Source organism: Syngnathoides biaculeatus, chromosome 7 (assembly GCF_019802595.1).
Source record: "Syngnathoides biaculeatus isolate LvHL_M chromosome 7, ASM1980259v1, whole genome shotgun sequence".
NCBI lineage: Eukaryota > Metazoa > Chordata > Actinopteri > Syngnathiformes > Syngnathidae > Syngnathoides > Syngnathoides biaculeatus.
In genome coordinates this window covers 8,353,175-8,367,042 of record NC_084646.1, presented here as the reverse complement: position 1 = coordinate 8,367,042, position 13,868 = coordinate 8,353,175, and the positions used below count along the sequence as shown (strand labels likewise).

Below are 13,868 nucleotides of genomic sequence, written 5' to 3'. Positions count from 1 at the left end.
GCGGAACCTGTTGAGCAACTCCCGAGTCAGCGCAGTTTCTATTGGCTGTCGTCACGCGGCTTCACGTCTTCATTTGTATCATTTCTTCTTTCCGCGTCATTGTCGTGGACTCTCGACACGAGAGCGGACATGTCGAGGTGGAGACAAAAAGTGAGTACAAAACATTTTTTTGGGGGATGAAAGCGATTGAAAGCGGCTGCTGCCTTTGGACGTTTGCGAGGGGGATTGCGATAAATTCCGACTAAATTGAATTAGCTGGCGATTGGAGATGGGCTGTTGCGGTGCGTTTTGCTTTGGAATAAATTCATTGGGGTTTTTTAGCTTGTTTTTATTTATTTATTTTTTTTTTTGCTTGTGAAATGAAGCTAAACGTGACAAACAAACATTTCGGATTATAAAATTGATGACTGCGAAGGGCGGCACGGTGGAGCAGCTGGTAACACGTTGGCCTCACAGTTCTGAGGTCTTGTGTTTAACACTAAATGGTGGCGGGTGTGTTCTGATTCTTGTTTGAATGTGACTGTCCCACTCAGAAGGGGGTGTGCACACTTGTGCAACCACATTATTTCAGCTGCTAACGCGTTGGCCTGTCAGTTCTGAGGTCCCTGGTACAATCCTGGACCCGCCTGTGTGGAGTTTTCATGTTCAACCCGTCCCTGCGTGAGTTTCCTCCGGATGGGCACTCCGGTTTCCTCCCACGTCCCAAAAACATGCATCAGTAATTGGACACTCTAAATTGCCCCAAGGTGTGATTGTGAGTTCGACTATTGTCTGTCTCTACGTGCCGTGCGATTGGCTGGTTCAGGGTGTACCCCGCCTCCTGCCCGTTGACAGCTGGGATAGGCTCCAGCGTTCCCCGCGACCCTCGTGAGGATAAGCGGCTAAGAAAATGGATGGATGGATATATTATAATGGGATTTTAGTGGGTGCCCTGCGATTGGCTGGCAACCAGCTCAGGGTGTACCCCACCCGCCTCCTGCCCGTTGACAGCTGGGATAGGCTCCAGCGTTCCCCGCGACCCTCGTGAGGATAAGCGGCTAAGAAAATGGATGGATGGTTGGACTTTCCACGATCCCCGGGGGGCCTCTTGCCCACCCGAAATGGACACCGTTTGCTGGATGGGCTCCAGCACTCCCTGCGACCCTCGTGAGGATAAGCGGCAAAGAAAACAGATGGATGATTGCGAAGCGAGTTTTTCCATCGATCCATTTTTTTTGTAAGCCAGTTTTTAATTTGATAGGATTAATATTTTCGGCGAGGGGTTGGACAGGTATCGGTACTGAACCGATACCGGGCCTTTTTTCAAGGTGTCGGGTACTCGCGAAGTCCTCCTCGCCAGTAGTTGGCGCTCCACTGTAGTGTCGACAGATTTGACGGGTGCACCAGAAAGAAAGGTCTGCTCACAATTATGTGTTGCTGCGTGAATGAAGCCTGTAGATATCATATCATATCGGTATATGGTAATCGCCGTCCAAAATTGTTTCGCCCGATCCTGGTGTGAGAATCGCAAACGTGCTTCTGGCCCTCCTCCTCTTCCTCCCCCCCTCCCGTCGCATCTCTCTTCCGTGCCCGCCTCCCTCGCATCCTCCGAGCATCCGCCGTCCCGGAGCACCCGCCTCCCCCTTTCCTCGTCGTCGCGCCTCCGTCTCCCGCTTGCCGCGCGGTTTTGACGTCCCCCCCCGCGCGGATGTTTCCGCATGGAGGCTCGTAGCGCCAGCCTGGGGGATCTGCCCACGGACAGCTGGATGAGTGGCGTGCCGCCGGCCCTGTGGGACACCCCGCTGTGCCACCTGGCCATCCCGGGTAGGCCGCGACGTGGCGTCCGGGGTGGCTCGTACCCCCCACCTGCGCCCTTACCCGCCGCTGCTTCCTCCTCGTCTTCCTTGTCCTCGCAGGCAGCCACAACGCCATCACGTACTGTCTGGACAGCAGCCGACGATCCCCCGTGGACCCGGCGCAGCCCGACATGCTGCAGAAACTGGACAGGTTCATGAAGCCCCTCGTCCGGCCCTTCGTGTACAAGTGGGCCGTAACGCAGGTAGGATGGACGCGAGCGGCCCCGCCGCCACGTTTTTTTTTTTTTTTTTTCATTTTTTTTAATTGTGTTATCGTTTTGCTGCCGTGCGCCCCCGCACGTGTTCCGCGTGCCAGAACCCGGCACTGACCCGGTACAAAATACATGAACCGCAGACAACGACAGCGGGCTAACTCCATTTTTTTTTTTTGTCATTTTGAGGAGAGTGATGTAATTTTGGAAGTTGAAATATGGAGTATTTATGTTTTAACAATCGAATATATATTATGATGTACATAGTACAAAGAGTTTTAAGGAAAACCATTTAAAGTGCAACAAGAGTCCACTTCCAATGATTCTGAATTTGGATAGAATGTGGTTTTCTTCAGTTTTTGGCATTTTTCCAAATGAAAATATTTTTATTAATGTGTATACTGTATAACCATGAATTCATATCTTATTACTATGTTATTACGTTATTTGTAAGCTCTAAAAATGAGTTTAAAAATTCTGTGAAAGTGGTCCAACTCCAATCACTTTTACTTAATTGCTTCAAGTTCATTTAACAATGATTATATACATGTCAGAATATAAAAATATATTTACACAATACATAATATTTAATAATGACAATTATGGAATACTTTGATTTTTAAAAAGTGCAATACTGGTCCAAAGATCTATATTGTTTCAGATCAAAAAGAAAACCTTGGTATTTTCAGGAAAGAAGTAGTTGATATGGACCCAAAAAAAACATTTTTTGAATAAATGTTAAGAGAATAACATCCAATTTTATCAAACAGGATTTTACAGATCAACAAAAATATTTTTTTTCAAGAAAACTGTTGAATGGTAAAAGTATCCTTTTTTTCCTGCAAAAAATAAATAAACATAATAATAAATGTAAATAAAAAAACACATTATTGTATTTTATCAAGAAAAAGTACAATTTTTCATCAGAATCTGGTTTTGAATTGAATTTGTCTCTAGTAGTCGGAGCCGCATTAGTATGACAACAGACTACTACAGAATACTTTTGAGACAAAAAGACATTGCGAGAAGTTGGAGAGCAATAAAATGTTGCTGGTAATCTGGCAATGACGGCTTAATTAATTTTTTTTAAATTTATTTTTGACAATTGTGCATTTAGAGCAATTAAGATGCCGAAACGATCAATATTCCAGCGCGAAGGCCGCACAGACGTCGAGGAATGTACGCAGTAAAATCCGATTTGTCGTGTTAAAAGTACTTTTTTTTCCCTGAAATAAGTTTCATGTTTTGGGGGGAAAAAAATTCAAGAAAAAAATTGCATATTTTAAAAAATGACATCAAAATATTACAAGAAACATAACGATATTCCATGCCTGATTTTTTTTTTTTTCTTCCATTGACCTCATTTTGCACCTAGAAACAAGATCAAGGGTTCAAAATTTCCCGACTACATTTGAACGTAACGCGGAGCGATTTACTGTACTAATCCGCATGTGGCGCCGTTCCGTGGACTGTACCGGCCCCGCGTACGTGTCGCAGGAGTCGTCGGTGACGCAGCAGCTGGACTGCGGCGTCCGCTACTGCGACCTGCGGATCGCGCACAGGCCCGACGACAGCTCCGCCGACCTCTACTTCTACCACGGCGTCTACACGACGCTCACCGTGGAGGTACGACGTTCCCCTCACGGACGGGTCAAACGCAAAAGCTAAAAAAACTTTTGGGTTCTGACCCGACAGACGGTTCTGGGCGAGATCCGCCAGTGGCTGGACGCTCACCCCAAGGAGGCGCTGGTGCTGTCCTTCAGCCACTTCCTGGACGTCAGCCGCGAGCTGCACGCGCTGCTGCTCGCCACCATCCGGAACGTCTTCGCCTCCAAACTCTGCCCCAAAATGGTATCGCCCGCTTTTCTCACACTCATCGTTTATTATTATGGGGTTTCAAAGAAATTGCAATATATGGAGAAAATAAAATAAAATAATAATAATAATAAATTAGGGTATGGTTTTCTTTTTTTTTTCTTTTTTTTGAAAAAGTGCTAATGTTGAAAGAAAGCAGTTTGAGAATATAGATGCACTTTTCCAAGAAAAATTATTTATTTTCAAGAAAAAAATTCAATTAGATTTTTGAGAAGAGCTGAAATGCTATGAGAATAAATTTACTTTTTTCCATTAGTAAAAATCAGTTGTAATATTACAATAAAGACGAGACATTTTTTCATATTTTTGATTAAAAATAATGTAATATTGGATACATTTTGCTCAAGAATAAACCCTGCTTATTTCTGAGTAAAGTTACAATTTACAAAAAAAACAAATCATTTTTTAAAAAATTTATGTAATGTTACAAAAATAGTTATTAAAAAAAGAAAGTTAATCGAAAAAAATTGCAATGGTTCCAGAATAATTTCAAATAAAAAAAGTACATATACTTGCAGTATATTTTTAGATAATGACAAAAATTGGGAGTAGTGTTTGAAGAAAAAAAATGTGAAAAATAATATATGTGAAAGAAGCTACATTGCTACCAGAGTAAAGTTAACATTTTCCCGAAAAAAAAGAAAACATTTATCCAAGAAATCCATGACATTTTTAAACAAAAAGTTGCATATTAATTTGAAAAGAGCACCCCTGACGCAACTCCCGGCTTCGATTGTGCCGATTGTTGTCCTTTCAGGAAAAGGAAGCGCTAACCCTCCGGAAGTTGTGGTCGTCGGGCTACCAGGTGATCGTGTCGTACGAGCACCCCGCCGTCGCCGCCGCCCACCGCGACCTTTGGCCTCACATTCCTTACTGGTGGGCCAACAAGTGCAAAGCCGAGGCCCTCGTTGAAGCCTTCGAGCTCACGAAGCGACGGGGGAGACCGGGTGAGACCCCAACGCAACCGCTAAAATCCATCCATCCGTCGTCTTAGCTGCTTATCCTCACAAGTGTTACGGGGAGTGCTGGAGCCTATCCCAGCTGTCAACGGGCAGGAGGCGGGTGGAGTACACCCTGAATTGTTTGCCAGCCAATCGCAGGGATCCCAATGTAATATATCCATCCATCCATTTTCTTAACCGCTTATCCTCACAAGGGTCGCTGAAGTGCTAGAGCCTATCCCAGCTGTCAACGGGCAGGAAGCGGGTGGGTTACACCCTGAACTGGTTGACAGCCAATCGCAGGGCCCCCACTAAAATCCCATTGTAATACATGCATCCATTTTCTCAGCCGCTTATCCTCACAAGGGTCGCAGGGAGTGCTGGAGCCTATCCCAGCAACGGGCAGGAAGCGGGTGGGTTACACCCTGAACTGGTTGACAGCCAATCGCAGGGCACCCACTAAAATCCCATTGTAATACATGCATCCATTTTCTCAGCCGCTTATCCTCACAAGGGTCGCGGGGATTGCTGGAGCCTATCCCAGCTGTCAACAGGCACGAGGTGGAGTACACCTTCAACTGGTTGCCATCCAATCGCAGGGCACCCACTAAAATCGCATTGTAATACATGCATCCATTTTCTCAGCCGCTTATCCTCACAAGAGTCGCAGGGAGTGCTGGAGCCTATCCCAGCTGTCAGTGGGCAGGAGGCGGGGTACACCCTCAACTGGTTGCCAACTAATTGCAGGGCATCCACTAAAATCCCATTATAATACATCCATCCATTTTCTTAGCCGCTTATCCTCACAAGGGTCGGGAGAGTGCTCGAGCCTATCCCAACCGACAACGGGCCCGATGTGGGGTACACCCTGAACTGGTTGCCAGCCAATTGCAGGCCACCCACTAAAATCCCATCATAATATATCCATCCATTTTCTTAGCCGCTTATCCTCACAAGGGTCATGGGCTGTGCTCGAGCCTATACCAGCTGTCAACGGGCACGAAGGGGGGTACACCCTGAACTGCTTGCCAGCCAATCGCAGGGCACATCGAGACACTCAGTCGACCAATCACACCTATGGGCAATTTCGAGTGTCCAATTAATGTCGCATGTTTTTCGGATATGGGAGGAATCCGGAGTGCCCACCCAAAGAAAACCCACGCAGACGCGGGGAGAACATGCAAACTCCACACAGGATTGAACCCGGGACCTCAGAACTGTGAGGCCAGCGCTTTTTTTATTTTTTAAAATTATTGTTGCAGGAGGTTTTTTCGTCACGGGAATCAACCTGACGGCGGACCTGAAGTACATCTGCACGCACCCGACCGAGTCCCTGAAGGACTTGGCGACGTCCGCCGACCCGGCGCTGCTGACGTGGCTGGCGGAGCAGACGCCCGGCGACCGGCCGGGGGCCCTCAACATCGTGGCGGCGGACTTCGTCACCGAGAGCCGCTTCGCGCGAACCGTCGTGGCGCTCAACGACAAACTCTTGCACTGAGAACCGCCAGACCCTCCGACACAAAAAAAAAAAGCATGAAATGCACAAAACACGCCGGAATACTTGAAGTACTCGCCGCACATCGCACGCCGTCCTCCACTTCGATGCAATTTTTTTTTTTTCGATACCTGTAAAGGTGACCAAAGCAATAACAACGCAGGTAATATTGTAATATTGTTACGCGTGCCATCCGAGGTCCGCAGTCCTACAAGTACGTCAATTTTAAGATTCAAGACTGTCCTGAAGCGAGAACCGGAGGATTTGGTTCTTCCTCCCGGCCCAAATCTATGTGACATCGCCGCGAGAGAAACGATGTCGTTTCAAAGCTGTGACACACAATAACGCGTCATCCGCGACGGGTTTCGCCCCCCCCCCCCCCAAAAAAAAAAAAAAAAAGCTGCCTTCCGCCCACCGGCATATCATCACAAAAATTCAGATTCAGGAAAAGTTCTGCGCCACGGATTCATAAATTCCCACCTTTGCTTGCTATGTTTCCTCATCTTCGGTGTATCACAACTGTGAGTACGCCCCTCGCACTTTTTCATAGGACGACCCCCCCCCCCAAAAAAAAAAAAAAATCACACTGAGCAGTGTAAACTTACTGCCCCCTCGTCACAACAAAAGTGCGCACACCCCGAGTGCAAATGTCCAAATTGGGTCCAATTCGCCCCCCCCCCTTCCCTCCTTTTCAATCATTAGTATCACAAGGTCTCAGGTGCGAATGGGGAAAAGGTAGTAAATATGTTATTACAACAAAGAACTGGATTTGGCGCCAGCGGTTGGTAGGCTGCTCACCCCCTTGCCTTACTGTACGCATGTTAAAGACACATAAGCACAAAATATGTATGTGAGGAACAATTATTATTATTGTTATTTTTTAGTGCATGGGAAATGTGACGGGCATGAACTTGCGCCTGTGGAAACGGGCCTTTCCAATAAAAACGTCAAGCAAGTGTGCACGTGTGGTCTTCTCGAAGGTTGGGGGCAGAACCAGAGTGCAAATTTTGCTTATTTTGATACCCGGTGGATTTGGACTCGCACCCTGAACGTTAGGCGAGGGAATATACCAGTAATGACCATTATTTGGTTTTATTACTGATGGTTTGGTGACATAAAGCCAATCAGTGGTGCAACTGCAGAAGTTATCCATTCATTCAGCCATTTTTGAAGCTGCTTATCCTCACTAGGGTCCCGGGGAGTGCTAGTGGCTATCCCAGCTGTCAACGGGCAGGAGGCGGGGTACACGCTGAACTGGTTGCCGGCCAATCACAGGGCCCTTGGAGACAAACAGCCGCACTCACAATCACACCTAGGGGCAATTTAGACCACCGTGCCGCCACTCTATAAGTTATAATATAATTATGTAAGAATTATATAACACATTTGTGTGAGGAAGCACTTGAAACAAAGCCAATTATGTACACACACAATAGTCGGGTGCTGGTATATAAAAATATCACGTTTTCAGTTCCACATTTACACAAACTAGTACTTGTGTTGTTTTACATTTTTAAATCTATATTTCATCATTTTTCTTACGACCTCTTCTTTGTACAGATATGCTCAATGTTGTTTTTTAATTGTCAAATACGATTCTGTACATTTCAAAATAAATAGAAAAGGAAATTGAGTAATCTCTTCGAATACAATGTACTGTACTGCCTAATTATACATCTTTGGTTAAGAGCATTTTTATTTTTCATAAATCTCTAACAGCTTTCGAGAAAGTAACAAACGTGTGGATAAAAGAGGAACATGGGGTCTCACCTTCCAAACTGGATTTTTATGTACAAAAATACCAAGGACAAGAATAGTATTCACTCAAGTTATGATTTATTTTGAGACTAAAAGAAATATTGTTTAAAGAAACCTCTTAACATTTGTATAAATACAATTTCTTTCCCGATGACGACAGCTAGCACGCTCGCGAGTCCTCCGTAAGTGAACTATCTTGTGGCTTTTTTATCATCTTGGGTACTTTGAGTGCGCATGCGCAGCCCGACCAGGAAGTAAAACTCACTGTTGCATTGAGACCAGCCCAAAACTCCAAAAGTGATGTTTAGTAAGGAGGACGATTCCGCTGCGACAAAACTTCTTGTCGAACAAACTCCTGGAGTTATTTAGCTTTGTTTTTTTCTTCCTCTAAGAAAGCTACAAATGAGTACTTCCTGCTTACTTTTCCACCTCTGATCTCTTAAAGGGACAGAATGAAACAATCGAACGGATCGATTCATCGAGCGTGAAATGAGGGGAAAGGCTCTCGACATCGACGCCATTCCGCCTTCGTTGGACTTTGAGGAGCTTCCCGACATGGAGCACTGGTGCGATGATTGGATGTCCAATTTGCCGGAGGAGCTCTTGGACGTCCCTTTGACCCACTTGGCCATACCCGGTACTGTCTCTTTAAATCCAAATCATTCGCTTTCAAATAGCGCACCCAATCATCTATAATCGTTAAAAAAAAATAATAATAATAAATAACCCACGTATTCCTATTTTTTTATATGTTTGATGACAAACTAACTGTAAACTATGAGATCTTTCTAATGTAATTCAAAAATAACAAATTATGTCTGCAATCACACATGCATGATGTAGCTGATTAATATTTTTTATTGAACATAAAGTACTCTAGTGTATGTCATACACAAGAGGGGCGTGACCAAATGCCGAGTCCTTTAAGATTTAGTGATTGTAGACAACTAAATTCCTTTTGCGTGACATCACTAGAGACAGTAAACCAGTTTTCGCTGTTCAGCGTTTGTGTGTTTTTGTGTGTATAATCTTCCAGGAAGTCACGACACAATGAGCTACTGCTTGGACATCACCTCCCCCCTGGTGCGGTCCGAGTCCGACCTGTTCAGGGTCCTGGACGGACTTTGCTGTTGCCTCACCAGGCCCACCGTCTTTAAATGGGCCACCACGCAGGTGCTTTACGTGATTTTTCCCCGCAACTTGTAAATTCCAGCCCGTATATTTGAAAACAGACTTTCTACGGGTTGAATCAATTCATCGACCAGTCGACGTCCCGTTTCGCAACTCCGCATCGACGTTGAAAACTTGAAGTAGACTCATCGCTAAATTGCGCGTTCATGGGATCTCCGATCTTGCAATCGGCCCGTTTACGAAGGACTTTTGAGCGACCCGTACGTTGCCGTCGTCAAACTAATTGACTAGTCGACTTTGCAACAATCAAAGTTCGAAGTCACCTAATCGCTAATCGTGTTTATCTCCTCCCCGGTTGATCAATTTGTGGAGGACTTTCGACTTGATTGTCCGGTCAACAAGGCGACGCAGTCTTTGTACGTCTGCGTGGGTCCGAAAGGATGACATTTCTGTCATTTCTGGCCTACAAGCCGCAACCTTTTTTCACACGTTTTCAACCCTGCGGTTTATGCGGTGGTGCGGTGCTAGCGTTAGCACTCCTGGTTATAAGCCTTGGTACACAGAATTTAACGCTACCGCGGCGCTAGCGTTAGTGCACCTGGTTATAAGCCTCGGTACACAGAAAGAGTGTAACGCTACCCCGGCACTAGCATTAGCGCACCTGGTTATAAGCCTCGGTACATAGAGAGTTTAAGGCTACCACGGCGCTAGTGTTACCGCGCCCTGGTACGCAGAGTTTAATGCTACCGCGGCGCTAGCATTAGCACACCTGGTTATAAGACTCAGTACACAGTAAGACTTTAATGATACCGCGGTGCTAGTGTTAGCGCAGCGTTAGCACACCTGTTCATAAGCCTCGGTACACATAAAGAGTTTAACGCTACCGTGGCGCTAGCATTAGCGCATCTGGTTATAAGCCTCGATACACAGAAAGACTTTAACGCTAGCGTTATAGTTAGCGCACCTGGTTATAAGCCTCGGTACAGAGTTTAATGCTACTGCCGCGCTAGCATTAGCATGGCGCTAGCATAGCGTACCTGGTTATAAGCCTCGGTACACAGAAAGAATTTAACGCCACCGCGGCGCTAGCGCACCTGCTCGTAAGCCTCGGTTCACAGAAAGAGTTTAACGCTAGCGCCGCCCTTACGCTAGCGCCGCGGTAGCCTTAAATTCTTTCTGTATACTAAGCCTTATAACCAGGTGCGCTGTGTAGGCCGGGAACTACGATAAACTAGTTGTGGGTGTGAATAGCGGTCAGCCTCGCTAGCTTTGGCTCCATCTTTGTTGGAAAAATATTTGAAGATACTGTTTTGAAAAATATCCCTGACATCGCCAATTACTCGTCTTTGACTCATTTAGCGGAATACTGATTTTTTTTTTTTTTTTTTTTTTTTTCGCAAACAGGATCGGTGCATCGAGGACCAGCTGTCGATGGGCATCCGGTACTTCGACCTGCGGGTGGCGCACAAACCGGGCGACTGTTCGTCGGAGTTGTACTTCACGCACATCTTGTACACGCACGTCACCGTCATGGTGAGCACCGCCGCACGCCCGCCGGCCCCAACATCGGCTACGGCACCGAGGTCAAACCGCGTTGCCGTTGCTGTCGGTCCTCGCCCCCGATCAGGACACGCTGTGGTCCGTGGCGTCCTGGCTGGACTCCCACCCCAAGGAGGTCGTCATCCTGGCCTGCCGGCACTTTGAAGGGGTCAGTGACGCGCTGCATCACTTCTTCATATGCAGTCTCAAGAAGATCTTTGGGTCCAAACTCTGCCTGCGCCAGGTGAGCTCAGGCGCGGTCCGCTTTGGATTATGCGATGTTCCCGTAACGAGGTAGTCGCGTCCCCCGCGCAGGAAGCGGACTGGTCCCTGCGGCGTCTGTGGTCGTCGGGTCGTCAGGTCCTGCTCTCGTACGACGCCGACGTGGCTTCCCGACACGCCGAGCTGCTCCCCAGCATCCCCTACTGGTGGGCCAACCAGCGCTCGGCCCGCGCCGCCATCAACTTCCTGGAGTGGAACAAGCAGCTGGGACGGCCGGGTGAGTTCGCGTGGCAGAAGACGTTACGAAAACGTTTCCCCGACATTTGACCAAAAACTGAGCAATTTCGAAAACAGGCCAACGGGGCGGCGCTGAAAAATGATTTTTTTTTTTCCCTTTGGCGTCGTTTCAATGTGTGACGCGTCGGTCAAAAAGAAGATTTTACTTTTTACGTCAATTGCTTGGAAATGCTGACCGTAATTTACACGTCAACAGACGCGTTGATTTAAACAACAACAAAAAAACATGTTGGAAACTCAGATTCAATCATCGGAATTATTACTTTCTTTTAAATATATATATATTTTTTGTCATTGTTATTTCTTAAATAATCGGCTATGTCCTGCAATAACACCTGAATTTCCCCCCTTGGGATCCTTGAAGGGTTTTAGGGTACTGGCTAATTAATGGACTTCTGGTGCTCGGATTGATGGCTCCAGTGGCGGTTCTAGATGGAATGGGAACACCCCCCCCATCCCCTCCCCCCACCTTACATCATAAGTGATATCGCTTGAATATGGACAAAAATAAAGTGAATGTGGAGGCCGGCAGTGCCAGTATTATCAGCAGATTTCGTGTTCCCGCACATTGTGGGTCACACGGCCTTTCATCCTCAAAACAATACAGAGTACATACGTTTCTTTCGGCTTGCCACGTACTGTAATTTAAAATTTAATAACCTACAAGTCGTGACTTCTTTTCACACGCTTCCAACCCTTCGATTTATGCAGTTATGCGGCTAATTTGTGCATTTTTGCTCATGGCCGCAAGGGGGCACTCGAGCGGAAAAGGTAAGAATGAGACTGGTGGAATATTGGTGCCGAGGAAGTGACTTTTACCGGTGTGATGGTCTGAGCGCTCCCGGTGCTGAAAAGTCTCCTCGTGATTAATGGGCATGCGCGTATATTTTGTAAATTCTGAAGCATCCCCATTCGTGGTTCAACGTGTGCCATTCGACAACTTGTCGCCGAGCGTTTATGTTCGCTGTGGACGTCTCAGAAAGATGAACACAGCGAACGTCAAATATCTTTTTATCAACTTTTGTTTTAAGGTTAGGTTAGGGTTAAGTTATAACGTATGTTAGCTCCCTCTATGTAGAAGAAGGGGAACTATGAGAGCGGGGGATTTCCCAGTAAGCGTCTGCTACGTACCCAGAGTTCCCCTGTTAGTAACGCATGCGCGTTCATCACAAGGGGACTTTTCAGCACGGGGGAGCGCTCAGACCATCACACCGGCCCTGTTAGCGCTGCGCTATCGTGTTGCCGTTGTGTTACTGGCATGTCTCAGTGATATTTGCCAGTAAATTGAATTTTTAACCGGCCCTGTTAGCGCTAGAATTAGCGCTGGTGGAGCGCTTGTGTTAGTGCCGCGCTAGCGTTAGCACTGCGCTAGCGTTAAACTTTCTGTGTACCGCCTTTCTTTGTAAATGTCTCACGTTTCAATACGGGTTTCAATGTGGGCACTTGCGCCTTTTACACAGGTGCGGCTTATGTATGTACCAAATGGTATTTCCTTTACAAATATACTCGGTGAGGCATGTAACCAGGTGCACTCTCTAGGCTGGGAATTAGGGTAGGTTTAAAAAAAAATTCTCAAAGTCCATCAGTCCATTTTCCGTACTGCTTATCCTCAGGCGGGTGGCGGGCGCTCATGAGATTTTGTTTGTATCCGCAGAGGGTTTCTTCGTGGCGGGCCTGAACCTGACGGCGTACAGGAAGTACATCATCACCAACCCCAAGGAGTCTCTGCGCTCGCTGACCTGGGCCCAGTGGGCCACGCTGAGCGAGTGGGTGAAGGAGCAGAGCCCCGGCTCGGACCCCCCCAGCCTCAACATCATCGCCGGGGACTTCGTGGGCCCGCTGGCGCTCTGCCCCCTCGTCGTCGGGCTCAACAGCAAACTGCTGGCGGGCAAAAAGGGCAGCGCGGAAAACGGACGCTAGCCGGACCAGTTAGCCCGACGCATGATTCGTCCGTCCGTCCGTCCATCCATTGTGATCGACAGCCATGCGACAACGTGATCATAATAATAATAATAATTCAAACCTGCGCCCTAATGAGCGAATAATAGGAGCGCCCATTATTTTTTTTTGGGGGGGGGGTGTCTTCTTTTGGTCCCAATATTAGGCACAGCCCCCAGTAGTGTTTTTTTTTTTTAATCACTCATTTTCACACATATGAATATAACAAACATGTAAATTGCTCTGACCAAGCCAAAAAGTCATTTTAGAATTCACTTTGCCTTATTTTTTTAATGTACATATTTGTCACATGTGAAAAGTGCAATATATAAAATAGAATGAAAATGTCTGCAAATTTAACAAGGAATAATCCATAATAGTGCCTCCAAAATTAATTATTTCACATAAAAATCTACTTTGCCTGTGTGTTGTGTGTATATACACATGTACTGTACATATGAAACGATGACCAAATAAGCATTATGTATGACAAAATACTACCTCTGTAACGAACCTCCCATTTTTATTGCACATTTTATGTTTTGTCTGTAAAGAAGGAATAAAAAGGACATTTTCACACAACAAATTAAGCAACAGCAAGGAATACAGGCAGCATTTTAATATT

The 13,868-nt window shown here is 46.4% G+C and overlaps 2 protein-coding genes across 2 annotated transcripts; both read left to right on the top strand.

Annotated features, from left to right (window-relative positions):
- plcxd1 (phosphatidylinositol-specific phospholipase C, X domain containing 1) lies at positions 1-6,717 on the top strand. Its single transcript, XM_061824473.1, has 7 exons — positions 1-150; positions 1,704-1,803; positions 1,896-2,038; positions 3,545-3,673; positions 3,743-3,898; positions 4,680-4,869; positions 6,126-6,717. Exons 1-7 carry the CDS (start codon positions 130-132, stop codon positions 6,359-6,361), a joined length of 975 nt encoding a protein of 324 aa, XP_061680457.1. The 5' UTR covers positions 1-129; the 3' UTR covers positions 6,362-6,717.
- A 1,625-nt stretch (positions 6,718-8,342) lies between these two features.
- On the top strand, positions 8,343-13,227 carry si:dkey-66a8.7 (PI-PLC X domain-containing protein 1). Its single transcript, XM_061824390.1, has 6 exons — positions 8,343-8,753; positions 9,153-9,289; positions 10,652-10,780; positions 10,875-11,030; positions 11,102-11,285; positions 12,960-13,227. The coding sequence occupies exons 1-6, from the start codon at positions 8,606-8,608 to the stop codon at positions 13,223-13,225; spliced, it is 1,020 nt and encodes a 339-aa protein (XP_061680374.1). The 5' UTR covers positions 8,343-8,605; the 3' UTR covers positions 13,226-13,227.
- The last annotated feature ends 641 nt before the right edge of the window (positions 13,228-13,868 follow it).

Coding starts and splice junctions, on each gene's coding strand:
- si:dkey-66a8.7 (XM_061824390.1), top strand. CDS start 8,606: ATGAGGGGAAAGGCTCTCGACATCGACGCCATTCCGCCTTCGTTGGAC. Junction 8,754..9,152: donor GACCCACTTGGCCATACCCG/GTACTGTCTCTT, acceptor ATAATCTTCCAG/GAAGTCACGACACAATGAGC. Junction 10,781..10,874: donor ACACGCACGTCACCGTCATG/GTGAGCACCGCC, acceptor GCCCCCGATCAG/GACACGCTGTGGTCCGTGGC.
- plcxd1 (XM_061824473.1), top strand. CDS start 130: ATGTCGAGGTGGAGACAAAAA. Junction 1,804..1,895: donor GTGCCACCTGGCCATCCCGG/GTAGGCCGCGAC, acceptor TTGTCCTCGCAG/GCAGCCACAACGCCATCACG. Junction 2,039..3,544: donor ACAAGTGGGCCGTAACGCAG/GTAGGATGGACG, acceptor TACGTGTCGCAG/GAGTCGTCGGTGACGCAGCA.